At 32.8% G+C, this 25,217-nt stretch overlaps 2 protein-coding genes across 2 annotated transcripts in view; both read right to left on the bottom strand.

The window, feature by feature from the left end:
- Positions 1 to 25,217, bottom strand: part of LOC114324307 (ras-related and estrogen-regulated growth inhibitor) — a 365,537-nt gene that overhangs the window by 303,407 nt on the left and 36,913 nt on the right. The gene's annotated exons all lie outside the window — the stretch shown is intronic.
- Positions 987 to 1,874, bottom strand: LOC126893478 (uncharacterized; the record flags this gene model as incomplete). Its single annotated transcript, XM_050663737.1, has 1 exon — positions 987 to 1,874. A coding segment is annotated over one exon (888 nt), but the record flags the coding sequence as incomplete, so codon positions are not given.

The raw sequence follows: 25,217 nt of genomic DNA, 5'->3' as shown, positions 1-25,217 counted from the left end.
ATGTTTGGTTTGAAGGTGGTAATATTATTTCGAGCAGATGAAATTGATTTTCTTCCTATTATTAGTAAGCTTTATTATAAACTCCTGGATTATCTTTTCGTGTCACTCTCACGCTACCACGGCGTGTTCTTCTTATCCTAATTCTTGTATAATTTTAGGCAAATTATCTCTCACTATACAGGGTGTCCCGGAAAATAGTGCGTTCCTTAAGGGTGTGGGTAGAATGCACCATTTAAAAGAAAACTTTCTTATACATTTTTTTTCTAAAGTCATCTGTTGCCCCAAAAAATTAAAATAATGTATTTTACTAAAATTTACATTTGGCAACACGGCAGTTTTATTTATTTTTACACAGCTTAGATAAAAATATACAAATTGTAAACACAAACAGTCATATCATAATCACCTGTAACCCCAGAATAGGTACATCCTATTGTTGTGATATTGTCATGATTTCGATAGCGAGTATCATGATATTATGTTAATTACGTTTAGTGCAAGATAAAAGGCTCCCCCAAACCAACGCGGAAAATTCGCATTACCTGCGGAATTCCGTACCGCATACGATTCGCATTGAATTGTTTCCACTGTGGTAAGTATACAAGTTCAGACAAGTACGATTTTCGTCGTTCGGGCATGCGTTTTGTCTGCGTATTTATTCGTCCGGAATCTTAGTTCGCACTCGACAGCGTTTTTATCAGTTTCGCAGTGGTTTCGCATGTGAAAAAATTGAAAATGGAGAGAATTATTGAGTTGGTTCGAAAGTATCCTATTCTCTATGACCTTTCTCATGAAGATTATAAAAATGTAAGGAAAAAGGACAAGATTTGGACTAGAATAGGAGAAGAAATAGGCGAAAATGGTGAGTAGTTTTACGATTTGTATTGGTTTATTTTTCTACATCTAAGACTAAAGAAAAGCAGAGGCCTAAACAATACTATATTTACTGCAAGAAGAGTCCATTATTTTCATCGTGAACAATTTATTCATAGTCCTGAATTAAAATACGTGGCAAATTTTTCTCGAACAGAAAATGCCAGTCTTGCAGCTCTCCTTGGGTCATTGTCCAAATTTTTAAATGCTCCAAGTTCAGGCTCTGGTGGATCTAAAAGTTCTATGAATCTATCATCACATTTTTTTGTCCTTAGAAAATTATGCAAAATGCATGCAGTTTTCACAATGAGAATACTAGTATCAATTTTTGTTTCCATTGGTCTGTAGAATATACGCCATTTTTGTGCCAATATTCCGAAAGCGTTTTCTACTACTCTTCTCGCTTTACAGAGCCTCACATTATAATTTTCCTTGAAAATATCTGTTCTGCTTTGACTGTATGGAAAGGGCCTCAACAAGTATGGTTTTAGTGCAAAGGCTTCGTCTCCAATTAAGACATGGGGGGAAAGTTCATTCTGGCCTGGGAGATTTTTCGGCTCAGGTACACCCATCTGATTTGTTTCAAATCTTCTTCCCATGTTGGAAGCTTCGAATATTCCACCGTCGCTGTTTTTACCAAAACCGCCAATATCAACTGAAATGAATCTATAATCTGGGCCAACAATAGCCATTAATACTGTAGAAAACTTATTCAAATAACACCAATAATTAGATCCTGTTTTGTCTGGACACTTGATAGTAACATGCTTGCCATCGATGCTACCAATACAATTTGGGAATCGCCAGGTATTTCTAAAACCTTCTTCAGATTTTTTCCATATTTCTGTAGTTGGTTCGGGCAAGTAAATATGTTGCAAATTTCTACATAAAGCTTCACAAACTTCTACAACTATGGCACTTACAGTCGAAAACCCGACTCTAAAACTATGGTCTATTGTATAAAATGTATCTCCGGTAGCCAGATACCTAAAAAAGAGTATTTTGTTTCAGGGGATGAGATTAAAAAAAAATGGAGGAATCTGCGCGATACGTACGCTAAGTACATAAGAACTAATAAAACTAGAACTGGACAAGCGGCAAGCGATAAAAAAAATGGATATGGGCAGATCATATGGAATCGTTCAAACCGTTCCTAAATTTTGCTAAGACTGCATCCAATGTCACAGATGTTGATACACAAGAATCTGAAGCATTCCCAAATATAGAATCACCCGAAAATATATTAACGGATGAAAATTCCGCAGTACAGAAACCAACGTGTAGTAAAAATCTACTAACAACTCAGACAGATGATTCCCAGAATAAGATTCAACCCTCCTCATCGAAACCTACTCGAAATAAAGCTCCTAGGGTTACTCTTTCAAATGAAACTCCTTCTACAGGCAGAACAAACAGAAAAAGCAATTCTGAGCCATCCACATCTGTGAAAGATATGATCAGTTATTTTGAGAGCAAAAAGAGAGTAGTGCATGATGCTACCGATCAACTGTTTTTGGCTCATGCTTCTACGGTAAAATCTTTCTCTCCTAGAAGGCAAATTGAAACAAAAATGAAGATTGCGCAAGTTATCATGGAGCAGGAGTTGCTTCAATTGGAGGAAAGTTCTTTGAATAGCCATCAATCTAGAGCTGAAAGTACAGACACCTATCAAAACCCCTCTTCCGTCGGAAGTATTTCGGTTGTATCCCTACCTTCACCAAATGACACTGCATTACCTAAACAATCGAATACTTCTGGGTTCTATGAAGTGAATTGTGAAAATAATTATATTACACTACACAACTTGGCGCAGAGTTGCAACCAAGCAGCTTCTCATAATCCATCAGTTTCCAACTATGTCAATTCCTTTGACCCTTACAATACATAAAGTATATTTTAGAGTTATTTTGATCCTTATTCTCTTTTACTGTAGTAAATTAATGATATAAATAATGCCTGCAGTTTTTTTTTTCATTTTCTTACCTTAATGTTATGGCCAACCGTTCTTCGGGAGAAATAGCTTCTCAGTAATTCGTGTCTGATTTTCTAATATCATTTTCTACAAGGTGCAACAGTTCATCGAAACAATCTATTGTCATTCTAAAATAAATGTAGCATCTTTTATCGTCTTTTCGTAATTGAGGCATCAGCGTGTGATATTCCCCACATTTCAGTCTTTCTAGATTGATATCATGAACCCATTTTCTTCTTTTCCTAAGATTAAATTCATAATATACTCCATATTGTTGTTTTAGGATAACTATAGATAATAATTTTACCTTGAATTGTCGTCCTCCATTGCTAACATTACAAGAGCTTCTTCTTCATCTGATGATGTATACATTTTTGTGAAGAATTGAGATCACTGAGTAGTATTCTTTGTTTTTCGTTGTCACCAACTCTTCTCAATACTAGACACATACGAGTATGACGCGAATATATTCGCTTCAATATGAAGTTCTTACGAATTCCGTCAGGAATTCGACTGCGAACTTTCCGTCACGAATCCGCTGCGAATAATTCGCGTTGGTTTGGGGGAGCCTTTACAGCAAGGCTATTTACCTCCAAGTAAAATAAGATCTTCAGAGAACCCGAATTTCTGTGTAAAGTGTTATGTGCAGATAAAGTTCATTTTTACGAATGGTGTGTTTAACTTTCGTGGTTGACAAAAGTATGAATTTGTGGGCTGGGAATATTTTTATAATCATCTAATTGAACCATTCGAACTTCCCAGAAGATTGAATGGAGAAATGCAGGTACTCAAATGTTTGCAACATGTTCTATCGATGCTTCTTGAAGACGTAGCTTTATTGTAATAAAAAATTTTTATGTAAGTTAAAACACTATACAAACCTTATTTATTAGATATTTAATAAACACAAATATTATGCTGTTTTTCTATTACTGTTATCAGTATTTTATCAATGTATATTATGCCTATGATCGATGATTCATGATAGTTGAGTTACAGTAAAATTATTTTAGCACAGAAGGAACGCAGCGCTGCCGGCTGTATTTGCTGTTCTGTAGACATTAATCAAATGCATTAAAATTAATAAATTATTTTTTTGAAAACGGTTGACTTAACAAAAAAAATTTATTACACTTTTTTGTTCTAAATGGTGCACTTAGCCCATACCTTGAAGGAACGCACTATTTTCCGGGACACCCTGTATAAATATAAGTATGTGTGTTTTTTTTCTTGTTATTAATGGCTTTAATGGCTATTAATGGTATGCTAGCAAGAACACGTCTAGAAAAGGCACGTACTTACAGTGTTTTACAAAATGCAAAAAGTTCTATGCAATCTCCAGCTGGATATCTCATTGAGAACTACTACAATACTTAAGTGCTATGTTTTCTCCACAGTGCTCTATGGTATTGAAGCCTGGACAATGACAGAAGCAACACAAAAAAGAAATCAAGCATTCGATCTCTGGTGTTACTGTAAAATGCTCAGAATATCCTACATGAGCCATACAACAAATGCGGAAGTTTTGCGGAGGATGAACAAGGAAAGAGAGATTATGCTTATAATAAAAGAACGGTATACACAATATTTTGGTCTCATCGTAAGAAATTAAAAGTATGAACTGCTCCAACTTATAAAGGAAGGCAAAGTCAATGGCAAAAGAGGACCAGGAGGAAGATGCAACTCTTGGCTTAAAAACCTACGACAATGGACGAATATGACCTCCAAGGGAGGCTGCACTATTCTTAACTATTCAGGGCGGCTGCAAATTAGATTAAATGCGCAAATGTAATGGAAAACATCCTTAATTATAAGGTACCGTAAGAAGAAGACTAACGGCTTTGGTTACGACCAATTTGCCAGGCTTTGTTCTATTTCTGAATCTAGTATCATCACTGTTACAGCACGAGCATATTAATAAATTTATTAATCTACGTTAGTGAGTTCTAGACGGAGAGGCAGCGCTGAAAAATCTCTTTGAATTTACTAATGCTAGATTTTTCACAGTTGATTACTGTGAGTGTGTAGAGAAACATACTGCGGTCGGTCAAGCGAAACGTAGAACAGGGGTTACTGAGAGGGTATCAAAGTTGCTTTCCTACGAAGGTAATTAAATCCATTTACTAAGGCTGAAAATCAGTACACACATTCGAAATTAAATATAAATAAAAGTTATTATAGTCGGTCAGCTGTATGACGGGACAGAGCCGGTCGGTCGGCCCCAATAGTCGATTGAGGAAATGAAGCATTTTGGCTCGCAATTTTTTCGTCCAGCATGGATTTACTTGAAATTTTCACAGAAGGTAGGGAATAGTCCAAGTATCATTTTTTATATCATGCCGCTATCATACGCTAAAAACCTTGGAGGTGGTTGCCACCCCATCTCGGGGGTGGGAATTTTTTATTACATTTTAACCATGTAATTCGATGGAAAAAGTGATTCTAAAAAAATGTTTTTTACATTTTCTTCGTAAAACTAATATTTTTCTATAGTCCGTTCTTTAACGGTAAAATATTTCAAAACCTCTAAAGTTTAAAGAACCGCTTGGATTGACATGAAATTTGGCATACACATAGCTAACAAGTCAAAGAAAAAAAGTGATATTGTGCCGATATGTGCTTTTGCCCTGGGGGTGGTTTTCACCCCTTCTTGGGGATGAAAAAATATTCGTCCAAAGAAAGTCAGGAAATGGATAAACTGGCTAATTTTAAGTAACTTTTGTTCTATAGAGTTTTTTCACTAAGTCAATACTTTTCGAGTTATTTGGCAGTGAATATGTTCATTTTTTCAACAAAATAACCACGCTTTTAGACGGTTTCTCGCAAATAACTCAAATAGTATGTATTTTGTCGAAAAAGCATTCTTAGAAAAAATATAGCCTGTAAAATTTAAAAAAAAAATGGTGTATATATCACGTCCCTACACCTAGCAGAAGCAGAGTTATAGCTAATGAAAAATAGGTTCATATTGGTTAAATTTCAAATGGAATACTTTAACGTGAAGTAACCAAAAATGAAGCACATTTCGGGGAAAACTCATTACAACTTATTTAAAGTGTTAAAAAAAACCTTCATTTTTGTTTTATAAAAACATTTCTAGCATCAAAATTAAACAAGTTACGCTCAAAATAAAGTTAGTCCCTTTTGGTTTTGGTAAAAAAATCGAGAAAATCACCCCCTAATTAGTATCTTAAATGAACTTAATCGTTTCGACTTCACAAGTTTCTTGACTCGTGTATATATTGTTTATATGATCTGTAAGTTTCATCGGTTCAAAATCCTTATTATTGAAAGGGCTGTAGTTAAAAGGGGTTGAACGAGTCACTGATCACGAATGTATGCGAAAATTTTGAAACACCAAATCTTAATCAATTTTTGTCTAACAGAAAAACAAAAAAATACATGATATTCAGAAAAGCAAATCTGACTTTTTTTGTTTTTCGAGATTTTTGGTATCTCTAACAATTTTTAAGTTATTTTGAAAAAAAGCATATTTTTCAAAATTTAAATTTTTAAAAATTTTACTTTGAAACCAAATTTTTTCAAAAATAAGCACTTTGAATCGATCAAACTTACAGATCATATAAACACAACATAAGTAAAATAATTTGTGGAGCGGTAAAAATTAATTTAATTTAAGTTGCTAATTAGGGGGTGGTTTTCCCGATTTTTTTTTGCAAAAACAAAAGGGACCAACTTTATTTTGAGCGTAACTTGCTTAAATTTAATGCTAGAAACTTTTTGTAAAAACAGAAATGAAGCATTTTTTAAACACTTTAAAAAAGTTATAATAGGTTTTCTCCAAAAGGTGCTTAATTTTTTGGATATTTCACGTCGAAATATTCTATTTGAAATTTGGTGAATATGAACCTATTTTTCATTGGCTATAACTCTGGTTCTACGAGATCCAGAGACCTAACGCGTACACCATTTTTTTACTTTTTTATAGGCTATATTTTTGCTAGGAACGTCTTTTTCGACAAAGTACTTACTTTTTGAGTTATTTGGGAAAAACCGTCTAAAAATGTGGTTATTTTGTTGAAAAATGAACATAATTCACTTGCAAATAACTCGAAAAGTGTTGACTTGGCGAAAAAGCTCTATAATAGAACAAAAGTTACTTAAAATTAGTCAGTTTACCCATTTCCGGACTTAGTTTGGACATATATTTTTTCACCCCCAAGAGGGGGTGAAAATCACCCCCAGGGCAAAAGCACACATCGGCACAATATCAATTTTTTTCTTTGACGTGTAAGCTATATGTATGCCAAATTTCATGTCAATCCAAGTGGTTCTTTAAAATTTAGAGCAAAAACCGTGAAAGAATGGACTACTAGTTATTTGCGCTTGAAAATAACAGTTTTTCGACGAAAAAATCGACATTTTTAGAGGGTTTTTTGAAAATACCTCGAAAAATTTTCTATATATTTTTGGCAATAAAAAGTTTCTTCAAAAATGATTTTGTAGGATTTTCAAAGAGCTATAAGACTGTGAAAATTAAATTCCGTAAGATCCCTTAGTTTTTAATTGGGGCGGGTTTAAATAGCTCGAATAAGGGGGTGTTTGCTGGTAAATAGAGGTTTTAAACAGCTATATCTGGCTAACTATTCACTGTAATAAAAATCTATGCACAAGGCAATTTTAGTCAATCAAAATTTACAATTTACAATTTACAATTTAGTAGTTTGTAATTTTTTTCGTATCTTTAGTATTATCGGAGATATTTTGGAGTAAAAGGTAAAAAATAAAAAAATTGCAAAAAATCATTTTTTTAAACTCCAATTTTTCCAAAATTAAGCATTTTAAATAAGCCGAACTCCTTGAGTGTATTGATAATATAAATATAAAAGGAACTACAGAAAGGTGAAGACCAATTTTGAATTAGGAAGGTAGTTATGGGGTTGTTTTCACTGATTTTTTCGTAGAGAAAAGCAGGTACCGACGTTTATTTGATTATAAGTTGCTTAATATTCATGCTAGAAACTTTTTATTATTTTTTTAAAAGGTTTAATTGTATACATTGAAAAAAAATTATAGTTTTCCTCGAAAAATGCAAAATTTTCCCATTATTTGGCTTTGAATATTTCAAATTATGCTTTTGACGAAAAAAGCTAACATGCCGTATCTCGGTTTGTATTGGTCTTAAAGATATTATTGGAAAAGAATTTGGTTTGTGTTACTAAAAGATACAATTTTGATATATACAGTTTTTTTATTAAATGCATATTTTTCTAGGTATTCTCAAAAAACCCTCTAAAAAGTAGATTTTTTCGTCGAAAAACTGTTATTTTCAAGCGCGAATAACTCGAAAAATATTAGTTTTACGAAGAAAACGTAAAAAACATTTTTTGCTTAGAATCAGTTTTTTCATCGAATTACATGATTAAAATGTAATAAAAATTTTTCACCCCCGAGATGGGGTGACAACCACCCCCAAGGTTTTAGCGTATGATAGCGGCATGATATAGAAAATGATCCTTGGAATATTCCCTATCTTCTGTAAAAATTTCAAGTAAATCCATGCTGGACGAAAAAATTGCGAGCCAAAATGCTTCATTTCCTCAATCGATTTTAGGGGCCGACCGAACGGCTCTGTTCCGTCATACAGCTGACCGACTATAATAACTTTTATTTATATTTAATTTATAATGCGTTTACTGATTTTCAGCCTTAGTAAATGGATTTAATTACCTTCGTAGGAAAGCAACTTTGATATCCTCTCAGTAACCCCTGTTCTACGTTTCGCTTGACCGACCGCAGTATGTTTCTATACACACTCACAGTAATCAACTGTGAAAAATCTAGCTTTAGTAAATTCAAAGAAGAGATTTTTCAGCGCTGCCTCTTGGTCTATTCTCCTCACTAACATTTCCTATACACTCAGTTTCTCTATGGGGCCCTGATCGAATTAAGTGGTCTATATCATGTTGCGGAATACTCATCCAGATTATTTTTATGGCATGCCGCAGGTCTCCTAAGTTTGTTGGATGACGTGGCAATCGATTTACGTTTCGACCTACCATATCCCACGTATGTTCGATGGGTGACAAATCAGCTGATCTTGATGGCTACTCCAAAGTCTCTATACCAGATCCTTGTATGAACTCCATGGTTTCACGGGCAATGCGAGGCCTTGTGTTATCCTGTTGAAAGATCGCATTTAGAGTGTTTTGTATGTAGGGTTGTAAAACCGCTTACCAATAATCGTATATCGTCGAGTTTTCAAAGTTCCGTTAATAAGGACTAGAGGTGATCTGTTTCCCAAACATATAGCACCTCATACCATAAGGTCTGGTTGTCTTGCTATATGACGTTTAATAACCAAGTCTCTATGTCTTCTCTCACCTCGAAAACATCTTAACCTTATGCGCTTATCAGAGCCACCCAAATAAAACCTAGATTCACCACTGAATCAGACAAAATTCCATTTGCCATTCCAGTTTTGCCGAGCTCTGCACCTTTAAGAGTGTCGAGCCTTATGCTGTGATGTCAAACACACGCTTTTGATAACACCAAAAGAGGACGGTAAGATATCAGTTCCATTCCAAGTAATCATTGATTAACTATTTTTCTTGGGACTACCCTTCCTGTAACTGCAACTAAATCATCTATTACTTGATGAACACTGTCCTGCCTATTCCTGAGAGCAAAATATCGAAGATGGCGCAAATCACGATGGTGCAATATCCTAGGACGTCCAGATCCTCCAAGACCCCAATAACTGGACCACCTCCATTAAACCATAATCATTGGACCACCTCCTCCAAACTTTTAACACCATTGATTGGTGGATTAACTTAAAGGGCGAAACCAGACACTCTGTAGCGCTACTCTGTGGATCCACAAAGCAGCTTCCGATGAGTGGCGTGGGTTCTGATGTGAAGTGGACGTTGCACCCCAGACAAGCGACTGTGGCCAGCCACAGTCGCCGAGCCTCACTGCCAGTGGCGTCCACTAGTGGCAAAACCCATTCAGATGGACCACTTCTGTAGCTGCCGCAGATGTTTACGAGAGGTTATAGGGTGAGCACCTAAAATTAATTTCCATTCGAAACGGTTTTTGATCGAAGTGCAAAACAGACCAGCTATATGGGATACAAAAATCCGAGGGCATATTTATAGGGCATTAAAAGGAAAAGCGTGGGACGTCATCTTTGAATTATTTGTTCCTGATTTTAAAAAAGGTAGCCCTATCGAAAAGAATAAATCCCGTAAGCAATGTTTTCTCATTTATATTTACATTTTATTATACATTGGATGCATTTGAACTAAACAAAACAAATACTCACAATCTTGTTTGCTTATTTATGTAAAATAGTGGGGTCCCATCCTAGGCCAAAAAAGGTTTTATTATTTGTTATTGAAAACAAAACGATAAGATATTAGTTAAAAGGGGGTTGCAAGCTAACATGTTTAGATATATTCAATTTCATCATCTCCTTAAGGGCCTCTTTCACTCAGTTGTCAGGTTGTATCAAACTATTGTACGCCTGTAGGATACCAGATGTACTGGTTGATTTTTTATGTGCTTCTTTCTGTGATAGCTGTTTTTGTCTGGTTTTTCTTAATTCCATTTATTGAGTTTACATATTGGTATTTTTTCAAAGCGTTGAAATTTTATAAAATATAAACTGCCGACGACCGCGAACTTTTGGCGTTTTGTAATTCTTTTTGTAAATCAAAGAAATCCAAAATCACTACAAATTACAAACAAACTAAAGTTAAATACACAGAAATAATCTTTAACTTTATTGTTTTTGAGAAAAATCAAGAAAATAAAGTGCATACAAGGTTAAAAATATCTAATTTAGCTTTCTTAACGATATTATTATTGCATCGAAAACGCGTTTATTAGGGTTTGACAACAGGGATCCAATATAAGGAGAAAATTGTTGCATTCTATTAAAGAATTATATTTATAGTATGTATTTATAGAGATAGCGGTGCCATTTTTCACATTCCAGAATAATGTGATCAATATCACATGAAAGCATGTTGTTAAAAGCACAATCACATAACGGTGAGTTTAATCTTCCTAATTTAGGAAGCTGAGCCGGGAGTCGGCCTACTGATGAATTAGCTCCACTGATTTTGTTACTATTTTTGCTGTTCTTTTTTCTGATGTTCTGTTAACATGTTCCTTTTTCTCTTATCTTCAAGAGTGTATTTCCAGCAATTCTGAAAAGTACATACTTTCATTTATGTTGTTTTCGTAATACTCAATTTGCGTTTTTTGTTTATGATTAGTTTCGACCAATAGCCCAGTAAATGAACGGGAAATTCGGCGATACCGTGTAATTTTCGGGGGCAACTCCGAATTGCATGAAAATTTTTATTTAGGTTCCACTTACCCTCCACTTCAAAGTTGAAATTATGCCGTTGGTTGCTTTTATTTGGGGGGTGACAGTCACCCCTTCTCGGGAGTGAAAAAACATACGTTCAAGATAAGACCGGAAATGGATAAATTGACTGATTTTAAGCAATATTTGTTCTATAGTGTTTTTTACTTAAGTCAATACTTTTCGAGTTATTTGCCATTGAAAATGTTGATTTTTCGACAAAAAACTACGTTTTCAGACGGTTTTTCGCAAATAACTCAAAAAGTAAATATTTTATCGAAAAAGTGTAGCTTATAAAAAACCCAAAAAATGGTGTATCAGTAAAGTCTATCAATCAAATAAAAACAAAGTTGTAGCTCATGAAAAATACGTTCTTATTCGTCTAATTCCAAATCGAATTTTAAGCACTTTTCGGAAAAACCCCATTTAAACTTTTCTAAAGTGTTTATAAAAAGCTCTGTTTTAATTGTTAACAAAAGTTTTAGAATTAAAAATAAGCGAGTTACGCTCAAAATAGAGTTGCCCTCTTTTTTTTTTGTAAAAAATCATGAAATTCTCGCCGTGTTTAGCTCCCCAAATGAAATTAATCGCTACCGCTTTACAAACAATTTACTTACCTATCTATTTTTTATATGATCTGCCAGTCTCACCGGTTTAAAGTGTTTATTTTTGAAAGGGTTATAATTGAGAAAGCTTGAATGGGTCACTAATCACAACTGTATGCAAATTTTGAACAGCCATATCTTAACCAATTTCTGTCTTACGGAGAAAGAAAATGAAACTAGCATATTTATAATAGCAAAACCTACATTTTTTTACTCTTTAAGATTTTTCTTATCATTAATACTTTTTAAGTTATTTTGAAAAAATGAAATTTTTCAAAGATTTTTAGAAAAATTTTTTTTTACTATAAAACCAAATGTTTTCAAAAATAAACACTTCAAACCAATCAAACTTGCAAATCATATAAACAATACACATACAGTTAAAATAGATGGTAAAGCCAAACGATTAATTTCATTTAGGGTGCTAAATAGAGGGAGGTTTCACGATTTTCTTTACCAAAAAAAAAGGGCCAACTTTTTTTTCAGTGCAACTCGTTTATTTTTGATGCTGTAAACAAATAATAAGCTTTTTTCGATAATTTAAAAATGTTAATAAGGTTTTCCCGAAAAACCCTTCCTTCTTCGGTGATTTCGCGTTGAATTATTCGATTTGGAATTAGACGAATAAGAACATATTTTTCATGAGCTACAACTTTGCTTCTACTTAATTTGTAGACTTTACTGGTACACCATTTTTTTCGTTTTTTTTTTATAGGCTACACTTTTGCTAAAAATATTTTTTCGATAAAATATTTACTTTTGAGTTACATATTTGGGAAAAACGGTCTGAAAACGTAGTTTTTTTGTCGAAAAATCAACATTTTAAATCGCGAAAAACTCGAAAAGTATTGACTTACGTAAAAAACTTCATAGAACAAAAGGTGCTTAAAATAAGTCAATTTATCCATTTCTGGCCTTATTTTAAACACGCGTTTTTCAACCCCCGAGAAGAGGTGACTGCCACCCCCTAGTAAAAGCAACCAACGGCACAAATTCAACTTTGAAGTGGAGGGTAAGTAGAACCTAAATCCAAATTTTCATGCAATTCGGAGTTGCCCCTGGAAATTACACTCCAAAACGGTCATTTATTGGGCTACAAATAAAATATTGAAATATGGAAGACGGAATCTAACGCAACAACTGACACAGTTAATTCAGAAAATCCTCTACCAACACAGAATCCAAAATAAATACCGAACTGGTACCACCACACTCATGTTAAAAGGAGATATAAGCAATCTCACAACATCAAAACTGACGACTTACGACGATTCTGTCTGTCGTCATTAACCCTTTCACATAGTTGGGTGCTTGCACCCGAACCATGAACAAGGTTTTTGAATCTGTTTTTGTAAAGTCTCTAATGTGCTGCCTATTAGATATTTATTGGGTAACTTTTCGAAGTTCAGTATTTTTTCACCAGTGGGACTCCGGCGTAGTAGTAGTAATTTAAAATTATAACCATAGCTCTGAAGATGGCTTTGGCCGAGGGCGCTCAGCTAGGAATTACATATTTTGCACACTTTTAAAATACTTTTCTTTTTTCAATTAAGGGGATCGGTACATAGTTTCTGCTCCAATGCTATTCAAATGGGATTCATTTTTTTCGAATCCTGAGAAAACTAATAAGTATTTTTGAAAAATTTAAACGCAGAATGAAATATTGCGTTATTGGCGAGGGTCGAAAGTCCCTGAGAACTTCTATAATGTTTATTATAATAAGTTACAGGGGTGAAAAACTAAGAGAAAATTAAGTGTGATTTTTAATTTCAAATATCTCATTCAAAATAAACTTTTAATTAATTCTAAGGGAATTTCGGCCCTTGGTAATAATTTAGTATTTAATTCTGCGTTTAAATTATTCAAAGATCTTTATTGGTTTTTTCGGGATTCGAAAAAATGAACAATGTCTATGGTAATATTTTCCAAATCTATCTTTGTCAGACAAGGCACTCAGTCGAATAGAATAGGGCTTTTCATTCACAGTCATTTGTTTAGAGCTTCTGTCATATTATGTCGTATAATCCGTGTATATTAATATAATACACAGATTATACAACACATGCCAGAAGCTCGAAATAAATGACAATCGATGAAAGATGAAAAGCCTTATATTGTCAGCATATTGTCAGTCAGACAGTGACAATTTTAGATATTTGACACGGCTTCGGGAATATTTTGAGTTGTTTATTAAATAATATCGATAGTGTATTTGATAAATAATTTATTTAAGACGTGAAATTAATAAAAAGTTATCTATTGTTTATTATTTATGGAAGATCCCAAGCACAGAATACACTAGGATATATACTGTGATCCAAGAATTTTGTTGTTAAAGATGTTCAAAATTGTAAGCGTTCCATAGTAACAATATATTATTAAAAAATCACTTTATCACTTTTCCTCTTTTCTCGATTGAGTATTAGTTTTTGTTGTACAGTATATAAATTATTACAATCACTGAATACATAGTTAGTGAAAAAATTATTTTAATTAACTGAATTCATGATGCAATTATACAAGTAACAGCTATCCAATAACATTAAAGCCATCTCTTTAAAGTTAATGATGACATTTGTCAAGTAATATCTAATATCTATACGCAGTGAGAATTTTACTACATGTAATTTGCCGTGTAAGGACAGAAAAAGTAGGGATAGTCCTTAATTCATTTGTCGTTATTTCCATGGGTAGAAAGTTTTACCATTGCAAAAAAATGCCCCCTGTGGCTTTCTGAATGGCAAACTTGGGTGTCGCTGCCATCTTTAAAGCTTAATGTTAATATAATAATAGTTAATTTTTTGTGCAGTCTCTATTTTTAACATGTTTAAATCGAATATAGCATATCTTTGTAGCAGCTCCTTTTCCAAGTGAAAATTGATGAGACAAATTATTTCTTAAAGCGAGCTAAAATGCTGAAATGCCTCATATTACTGTGGAAGTTAAATAATAGAAACGTTTGTCCATTTAAAATGTATAAAACATTATTATATTAAACATTTCTAAACACTAATTCATTAATTCCGTTTTTCTGGTAATGTCGTTTTTCTACCCAATTTCAGATTAACTAATTCTTCTGGATTTGTATTAATATATTTTTATACATCCCGTAATGTGCTTTTTAGGTACATCGAATCGTTTTGGCGCTTTTTGATAACCCATTTTCATATTGCTAAGGCACTTACTGCTCCAACATTGACATTTGTTCCACTTTTTTCTTTTATTTGAAGGCATTTTATTTGCTTTCAAACAAAAATGCCTGGAACAAAAATTCCATATTGCACAGAAGGATTTATAATATCGCACAGTGCGGTATTGGGAACTCTTCAATGTGCGATATAAGGGCACACGATATTTTGAGGTTTTCATAAAAAAACACTTTTACAATAAGGACGGTATTATTGAAAGACATTAATGAAGCATCATTTATAAAAGGTATAAAATTTATTAAAATCCCTTTATGGGCTACATCACAGAAAGTTTTAGATATTTAAAATATCATCATCAGTGTTTGGTTGATCACAAGCTGAACCTCCAAAGGAAATACCAGGCTATGAACTCTTTAAATGGTATAAAAATTTGTTATATTAGTATATATATTAGACCGGTCACTCTAGTATAGAGTATAGGTCGCTCAGGTTCATGAGCTCTTTTAATCCATTTCATGCGGTGGATTGGTCCGCATAATTCCTCTTCATTATCCTTTATAGATTTTCGTGTTTTTTTGCTTTTTCTGTAATCTGTTTCCATTCTTTCCTATTCTGTATTTTTTCTCTCCAGCCTGTAATTTCCATATTGGATATATCCTCTCGCAGTTGGTCTTCCCATCTTATTTTCGGTCTTCCTCTAGGTCTGTTTATTACTGGCGTCCAATTTGTTATCTGCCTAATTAGTGCATCTGCTTCTCTTCGTTGGATGTGCCCAAACCATTTTAACCTTTGTGCTTTAATGAATCTCACTATATCTTCTCCTTCCATTAGATTTCTTATTTCGTGATTCATCAGAATTCGTATTTCTCCTTGATCTGTTTTGATTGGGCCATGTATTCTTCTAATAATTTTTCTTTCTATTATTCTCAGTTTTTCTTCATCTTTTTTTGTAAGGCACATTGCTTCTGCTCCATAAGTGATGACTGGTCTAATTGCCGCTCTATATATCTTTGTCTTTGTTTTCTTGCTTAGGTTTTTATCTTTAAGTAACTTGTGGTATTTCCAGAATGCCCTATTCCCTGCTTTAACTCTTTCATTTATCTCTATGCTTCTTCTGTTTTGACCATCTACTATCACTCCTAAGTATTTAAAGCAGTCAACCCTTTGGAATACATTATCACTTATTCTTATCTCTTTTATTCTATTTACTTGGTCTTGATTTCTCGTACTTATTAAGTATTTTGTTTTTTTCTGATTAATTATTAACCCCCTGATTTTTGCCTCTCTTGTCAATGTTAGCAGTGCATCTTCTAGACTTCTCTTGTCACGGGCTATCAACCCTAGGTCGTCTGCATACCCTATTATTTGTGTAGAACTTTGGATTATTGTCTTTTTTGTTAGTCCTGTGTTTCTAATTATTCCCTCCAAGGCTATATTAAAGAGCGTTGTCGATAGGCTGTCACCTTGTCTTACCCCGTGTTCTATGTTGATATTCTTCGTTTCACCATCCACTGTTTTGACCTTTGCTGTTGTGTCCATCATTGTCATTCTGGTCAATCTTATTAATTTTGCAGGTATATTCATATTTTTCATTTCTTTTAATAGCTGTTTTCTGTAGATGCTGTCGAAAGCCTGCTGAAAATCAATAAACAATATGTGCAATTCTATGCCATGTTCGTAACTTTTTTCGATTGTTTGCGTTAAAACGTGGATTGCATCAATTGTCGATCTCCCTTTTCTAAATCCCTGTTGAGGTTAAATCTATAATTAAATGAAAACTATATTAGTATAGATGCTTAAAATTCCAAACGATGGATAAAATTTATAAAGATTGTGCCCTTAGGCAAAACATGACTCCCCGATCACTTGAGTTGCTAAACGGGTGAATTCTCTATAATGTTTAAACAGAGTTGGATCTAGCAGTTCTCATGTAGAGACAAATTCACCTGTGTCTACACGAGGACTGTTAAATGCAACTCTGTTTAAACAGAGTTGCCAACTAACAGTTCCTCGGGTAAGGATAAATTCACCTGTTTAGCAACCAACAGAGTTGCCATCCTACAGTCATCATGTAGTAAGACAGGGTTATGTTCTGTCGCCGCTACTGTTTAACCTGTACAGTGAAGCCATATTTCAGGAAGCGATAGCGGAGCAAAGTGATGGAATCTCTATAAACGGAAGAATAGTAAATAACATAAGATTCGCTGATGACACCGTTATAATGGCAGACACCCTGGAATCGCTACAAGAATTGCTAATAAAATAGAATTACCGATTATTGCATTCGATACGGACTAAAAATAAACAAGAAAAAAACTAAATTTATGATTGTCTCAAAAGCAGAACGTGGAAATGAAAGGTTAATGATAGAGCAAACCCAAATAGAAAAAGTTAAGACATACAAATATCTGGGAACCTGGGTTGATGACAAAAATGACCAAAGAAAAAAAATAAAGTCCGAATTGAGACTGTAAGGCAAGCATTTATAAAAATGAAGACACTGCTTGCAAACAAAGACCTTCAGTTGCCTCTCATATTGAGGGCTCTAAGGTGCTACATATTTTCTTTATTGCTATACGGAATGGAAGCTTGGACATTGAAGAGACAACACATAAGAAGAATAGAAGCTTTCGAAATGTGGTGTTACAGAAGAATATTGAAAATTCAGTGGGTTCAAAGGATTACCAATGTTGAAGTGCTACGACGTTTAAATAAGGAGTTAGAAATTATGAAAAGTATAAAAACTAGAAAACTGGAATATTTGGGTCACATTACCAGTGGAGAAAAATATGAGTTGCTGAGAATTATTATGCAAGGAAGGATCCAAGGAAGAAGAAGCATAGGAAGAAGACGCATCTTCTGGCTGAGGAACCTTAGAGAATGGTTTAACTGTAGTTCATTACAACTATTCAGAGCAGCAGCCAACAAAGTGACCATAGCTATTATGATATCCAACCTCCGATAGGAGAGGGAACTTTAAGAAGAAGAAGAAGTCATCATGTAGCAACAATTTCACTTGTTTAGCAACCCACGTGATGGGGTTGTCATATTTTGCCTAAGGCACAATCTTTATAAATTTTATCCATCCTTTGGAATTTTAAGCAACTATGCTAATATAATTTTTATACCATTTAAAGTGTTTATACCCTGAAGGGTTAATACACTATATCATCCAGGCCTGAAATCACACTGATAATCGAAATTACAATTCATGCTTAATTTTAATTGCTAATTATATATTTTTCAGGTTTCATGGCGAATGCTATAACTCTTATGCACCAAAGCTGAAAATTTGCGATTTATAGAGAACTATTCGGCAGCAAATATTTCTTGAGGATTTTTTGTCCGAAATTTTTTGTGAGGATATTTTGTCCAAAAAAGTTTGTGGGGATTATTTGACCGGGAAGTTTTGTGGGGATTTTTGGTCCGGGGATTAATTGTGGGATCACTTGCGGAAATTTTTTGTGGATATTTTTAGTCTAGGTTTGTCCGAGCATCATTTTATATATAAAAATCAATTGCTGTTCGTGTGTCTCGCTAAAACTCGAGAATGGCTGGACCGATTTGGCTAATTTTGATGTTGAATTTTTTGTAGAAGTTCAGAGAAGGTTTATACGGTTTTATATAGTCATTTTAGTAGCCACAAAAATTTTTACATCTATATGTATAAAATGCTTTTTTTACAGTGTTTGTTGCCATATTCCTCCGAAACGACTTTACCGATTTTTATGAAATTTGGCAGGTATATTCGACCGGACTGGGAGTAGGTTGTTATTTATATTTAATACCCGTACATCATAAGGTGATTACCCATAACGCCATAACGCTCATAATAATGACGTGAAAAATACAAAATTAAGTAGGTAGACTCCTTGCTGAATTCCGAGCAAAACCGTTCTCAACTTTTTTCTCCAGCACAATCGGTGTCCGAAATACAATATCTTAAGCCGTATAAATATTCTGAGGGCAGAAGAAGAACGAGCAACAAATTTCATCGAAGAAAAGTGCAACTGTTTAACTTTTGGACATAAATTAGATCCACTTTTTTGTGACTCTATTCACCATACCTCTTACACCTGTAATTTTAAAATAGGGAAAAATGAAATGTTAGATTCACTTAAAATAGAGGAATTTTATTTTGATTTTAAGAATGGCAATTATGAGGGTCTAAATGATCACTTATTTTCAGTAAACTGGGACAATATATTTATACATAATGATATTGACACTGTTGTGTCAGATTTTTATAATATCTTAACTTTTGGTATTCAATGATTTATTCCACAGAAAAAATTTAGAACATCCAGCTATCCCTCTTTCTTCTCTAGGGAATTAAGAGAATTGATATCACTAAAAAAGAGTAAACATAAAAAATATAAGCTGTCTTATAGTGAAAGGGACTATCATGAATTTAGTATGTTGAGAGCACAATGTAAACGATTGAGTCAAGAGTGTCACAAAAATTATCTGACATCTGTAAATAGGGATTTGATTAGTAATCCAAAGAATTTTTGGAAATTCATTAATGGTAGGAGAACATCAAGTAATATTCCGAAAAACATGGTTCTAAATAATTCAGTTGCTACCAATGGTCAACAAATTGTTGACTTATTTGCTAATCACTTTTCTACAGTCTTCTCAAATGCAAAGGCAATGTCTCCTGAAAAATTTTATAGCCAAATTAACATAGACTGTCCTGTGATACGTGTATCTGACGTTTTCGAAAAGTTAGGGACTCTTCCTAATAAGCTAATGATTGGGGCTGATGGCATTCCAAATCTTGTTTTAAAACAGTGCAAATATTCATTATCTCAGCCATTGTGTAAACTGTTTAATTTGTCTCTATCTACTGGAATTTTTCCCCATATCTGGAAAGAAAGTTATATCTCGCCTATATTTAAAACAGGCTCCAGAAATGATGTAAAAAACTATCGTAGTGTATCCATACAATCATCCATCCCAAAATTATTTGATAGTCTCATGTATAGTTATTTGAACTGGCATTGCAAACACATCATTATTGATGAACAGCATGGTTTTAGAGGAGGTCATTCCACAATGACCAACTTGCTTCTATACCATGGTAGGTTGTTGGATGCCTTGGAGAGGGGGTATCAAGTTGATGCTGTGTATACTGACTTCTCCAAGGCATTTGATAAGGTCAATCACTTGTTATTGGTTGAGAAGCTGAGAAATATAGGTTTCTCTGATAGATTGGTGGAATGGTTGCGTAGTTTTTTGTGCGATAGAAGGCTAGTAGTTAAAATCGGTAACTTTATATCTAGAGTGATTGAGGTATATTCAGGGGTTCCTCAGGGGGGACACTGCTCTCCTTTGTTATTTAACCTGTTTGTTAATGACCTCAAAAAGGTCTTGAAGTATTGTGACTTTCTCATGTTTGCTGATGATCTCAAATTATTTTTAACTATACGTAATGATCTTGACATTTGTTTACTACAAAAAGATTTGGATAGTCTTTCTCGGTGGTGTGAACATAATCTCTTAGACCTTAATATTGATAAATGCTTTCAGATTTCATTTCATAGGAAAAAAAATAGAATACCATCATTCTATTCTATAAATGGGCAAAATCTTAAAATAAATGAGGTAGCTAAAGACTTGGGTATACTATTTGACTCCAAACTGAATTTTAGTGATCATATAGATAAACTAGCAGTAAAAGCGAACAGGATGTTAGGTTTTACACTAAGAAATTGTAAAGGGTTATCTTTGGAGGCAGTGAAGACAGTATATGTTGGGTTGGTCAGATCACAGCTTGAATATGGGTCAATTATCTGGTCTCCTCAGTATAATGCCTATAAGTCGTTACTGGAGAGTGTGCAACATAAATTCCTACGATATTATAATTATATGTTCAATCTGAATATGATTCCTGACCACAACTATTCTCATATTTTAAGGTATCTTAAACTGGATACATTAGAGAAGAGAAGAACCATGTTTGATATTTGCTTTGTTTTCAAACTATTGAATGGAAATATATCATGTTCAGAAATTCTTTCACAAATCAAATTTGCTGTTCCACAGAGAATGCTTCGACAAAATAACTTATTTTTTATTGGCTTTCATGCAACAAATTATGGTAGACACTCATTCATGAATCGATCCCTAGAGTTTATGAATAGAGAAGATAGATTGGATGTGTTTAATAACTCTTTTCAGTCATTTAAGAGAACTCTTTTGGAAATATGTTAATGTTATATTGCTATTACATATGTGCCAGTTTATTAGTGATAACTTATGTACCTAATGGATTTATTATTTAAATAACTTTTTGTTCATTCTGTATGTGATATATTTGTACCTATATGTATCTTTTAAGCTTTTTTTAATAGGATGCTATTTAGATTAGTTTTGATATAGCCTTTAATCAAAAATGTACTATTATTATTTTTTTTTGTAATAGGGGTTTCCCGTCTAATAATAAAAAAAAAAAAAAGAAAGAAAATTGGGCAAAATATGAATTTTTTGATTTTTCGAAATTTTCAAAAATACCTCTAAACCGAACTTTTCTGACGAACGGCAAGCAGGAGAAAAGTTCTGAGCACACGAAAAGAACAAGCAGCAAATTATAAAATTTTATTTAATTTTAATTAATTTTGTTTAATTTTATTTAATTTAGGTTTTTTTATTTTCGTTTATTTTATTTTATTTCATTTTTAATTCAATTTTTTTTATTTTATTTCTTTTTATTAAATTTTAATTATTTTTGTTAGATTCTATTTACTTTTATTTAATTTTATTATATTTTTTTTAATTTATTTATTATTTTTATTTAAGGTTATTCAATTTTATTTAATGATATTTAATTTTAATTTAATTTTATTTTGATTAATCAACACCTATATAATTGGACAACACCGAACCCAATTATAAATACAGAGTTGTTTTGAATGTAAATAAAATAAAGCTGTTATATTATTCATTATAAGATAAACAAATTTAAGATTGTAACTGTTGCACTACAAACTTTATTTTGTTACTGACTTTATTGAACTTTATTACTTCAAACATCATGTGTAATTAATTAAAAATAATAATAAAACCTCATTCACATCGAGCATTTTTTTAATGTTGTTCTGAAGCTATTTTCTTGTGGCATTTTTACAATTTTAACTATTTAGAATGGGAAATAAGCCACAATATTATTAAAAAATGATTTTTATTAACGTTTCGACGCCCAAATCGGGTGCCGTTGTCAAAATACAAAATACTATTGTATTTTGTATTTTGACAACGGCACCCGATTTGGGCGTCGAAACGTTAATAAAAAAGAGCATTTTTTGTTTAATAATTACGAATTCCTTGTGTTTATTTTAGGTTTATTGTATACATAAGTTTGTTTTTATCTATTGAGGCAGTACAAAGTCTGCCGGGTCAGCTAGTTATGAAATATTTCTTTAAAAATACTATACAATAGATCTTTTAGTTTTTTTTAACTTGTCTAGTTTCGATAAACACTTGCAAGCCACATCCAAATAACACTTTTTTACCCTCAAGCCACATATTAAATTTTATTTTAAATTTTGTCGCAATATTTTATAATTTAAAGTTAAATAAGTCCTAAAGGCACTGGGCGTGAAAATATGTTTATTTCCACTTAAACTTCCTTTAGAATTGCCATTCTTTTGCAATAAAACAAGCGTTAAAATCAACAGTTCGACAATTCCAAAGTCAATATACAACTCTAACACCCGCGCTATCTCTAAAACAAACTCAAACAATTTCATTTATTGCTTTCTCGAAGAAGCTTTTGACATTAATCGTCCGGCTCAAAGGCGAATCCAGTTTCACAGTTATTGCTAAGTATTCCAATTCAATAAAACTCTTATTCGACGTTTAAGAGGTCTGGTTACTAGAGAACTAGGACATCTGTTGCGGAATATTTTGTACAATGTTTTTGAAATGCAGAATTTATTGGTGGAGAAGGGTAAATATCACGTAGGTGGTGAGAACGAAAATGAGTAAATACCCAAATGTGGTAGACAGTGATGAGTGCAATAAGTACAGATGAAATAAAACGAGATTAAACTAGTAGATTTGGAAAGTTATAATATACACCTATAAATTTACATTAAGTATATTGACAGTTTCCTACATCTAGACGTATTGGAGTCAAACTGTCACGGGAGAATTTTATAAAATTCTATTGTCACAGTGGCAGTTGTCAAAATCCTTCGATACGTCTAAAGGTGGGAAACTATAAATATAATGTAAATTTGTAGGTTTCTATTGATAATTTCCCACTTATACTAGTTTCATCTCTTTTTGTTTCACAACGTATTATGTTTTCCGTTTTTTGCGCTATTTTTCCAGTTAATTATAAATAATATTAATAATACATTGATATATAAATAATATTAAATATAAATTATGTACTATCCTTGATATGTTATTGACTTACTAATCGTGGTATTTTCTTTCTATTAACTTCCTCTTTTATTATGTGTTTTCAATATGGCCTCGGAGATCAGAATTGTTGGACACATTCCTAAATATTATAAAAGATCAAGAAGAGACAATAAAATTTACAATGGAAAAGGAATATAATAACACCCTGCCTTTCCTCGATGTTGTAGTCTCAAAGAAGGATACTAGATATGAGACTAAGGGGTATAGAAAACCAACACACACCAACAGATATCTAAATTACAAATCAAATCACAATATCAACGTTAAAGAGGGAATCATTAAATCCTTACATGACAGAGCCAAAATTACTTGTTCTAACGAAAATTCATTTTTAGAAGAAAAACAATTGTTAACATCTGTTTTATTCAAAAATGATTATCCTTTGTCGTTTATAAATAAGGAATTGTCAAGATTGGATCGAATGGAACAGAACAACTTAGAACGGGATCCTATAACATTCACAAGAAATAATACGAGGAAAATATCAATACCATATATAAAAGAACTATACGCTCTGAGCTTCGCTGGTGGCGCTCCTAGCGGATTACTAATTCAACTTTCACCGGTAATTTTTAAATTTATTATTTAATTGTTATCGCTTAACATTTACAACGCAAAAAAGTAATTAAATTGTAATCGATTTTTTAAGATTTTGCTAATCATTTTGACGTTCTATTGATAAAATAAGAATTTCTTACTTCGGATACTTTCACAATTATCGTGTAGATGGCGCTAAGATTAATATATTAAATTATAATTACATATTACGGAACATTAAAAAAACTTAAATTCAGTATTCAAAACGTATAAAGTATATTTAAGGTAAAAATATATACCACAGCTTTGACCAACTAATATTTTTTATAATAATTAATGTTTTTAATTTTAATTTTAAATTAATCACTTTGACATTTATGTCAAATTCCCGGTAAACGTTTACAGTATCCCCTCTACGTACGAGCTCACAGCGTATACGAGAAATTTAAAACAATAGGAAATAAATTCAACATTTCAACAACATTAAAAACAACAAACACATTGTTTTGACACTATTTTACCTAAAACTAAACCTAACAATGAACAAGAAAGAACAAAAGAATTGTATTTATAATATACCTTGTGAAGGCGAACAATTTTATTTAGGTGAAACATCAAGACCATTAAACTTTAGAATAAGTGAACATCAGTCTTATATTAAAATAGAGAATTTGATAGATCTCAAATACGTCAACAATTGTGTCGCAAATTTCTCGGTAGAATTCCATAGGATGTGGTTACCGATACTAAAAGAGGCAGCCAATAAAAAGAAAATACCATGATTAATAAGTCAATAACATATCGAGGATAGTACATAATTTACATTTTAGCATTATTTATATATATCTATGTATTAATAATATTATTTATAATTTAAAATAGCATACATATAAAATCAGAATTTTCACTTACAAAGTTTTTACCAAATACTTACAATGTCGGGATAGTATATCATGAGTTTTTTTCCTGGTTTTTCCTCCTCGTGATTTACTATGGAATCACTAACACGAGAATTTTACTGTCACTTTTTGCTGTTACTGTTACACATTTTACATTTAGTATTTCGATACAATTATCGGCAGTAGTTTCCAGAGGTGTAACAGAGGCCCCCGTAGCATAGGATATCAATATTGCGTCGTGTTCATAACCGAGTATTTTTACTTCTTTTTTTTCCCACTCTGTATCCTCTTCCTTTGTTGATGCTGTTGGCGATTTCAATCATGATTAAATTGAAGAGAATTGGGCTCAATGAATCCCTTGCCTTATTTCGTTGCCTATGTCTATAGATTCTGTAAGTTGTCCATCTACTA

The sequence above is a fragment of the Diabrotica virgifera genome, chromosome 1 (genome assembly GCF_917563875.1).
Source record: "Diabrotica virgifera virgifera chromosome 1, PGI_DIABVI_V3a".
In the NCBI taxonomy this organism is placed as follows: domain Eukaryota; kingdom Metazoa; phylum Arthropoda; class Insecta; order Coleoptera; family Chrysomelidae; genus Diabrotica; species Diabrotica virgifera.
Note: the sequence above shows the minus strand (reverse complement) of the source record. Positions and strands in the feature narration are given on the sequence as shown.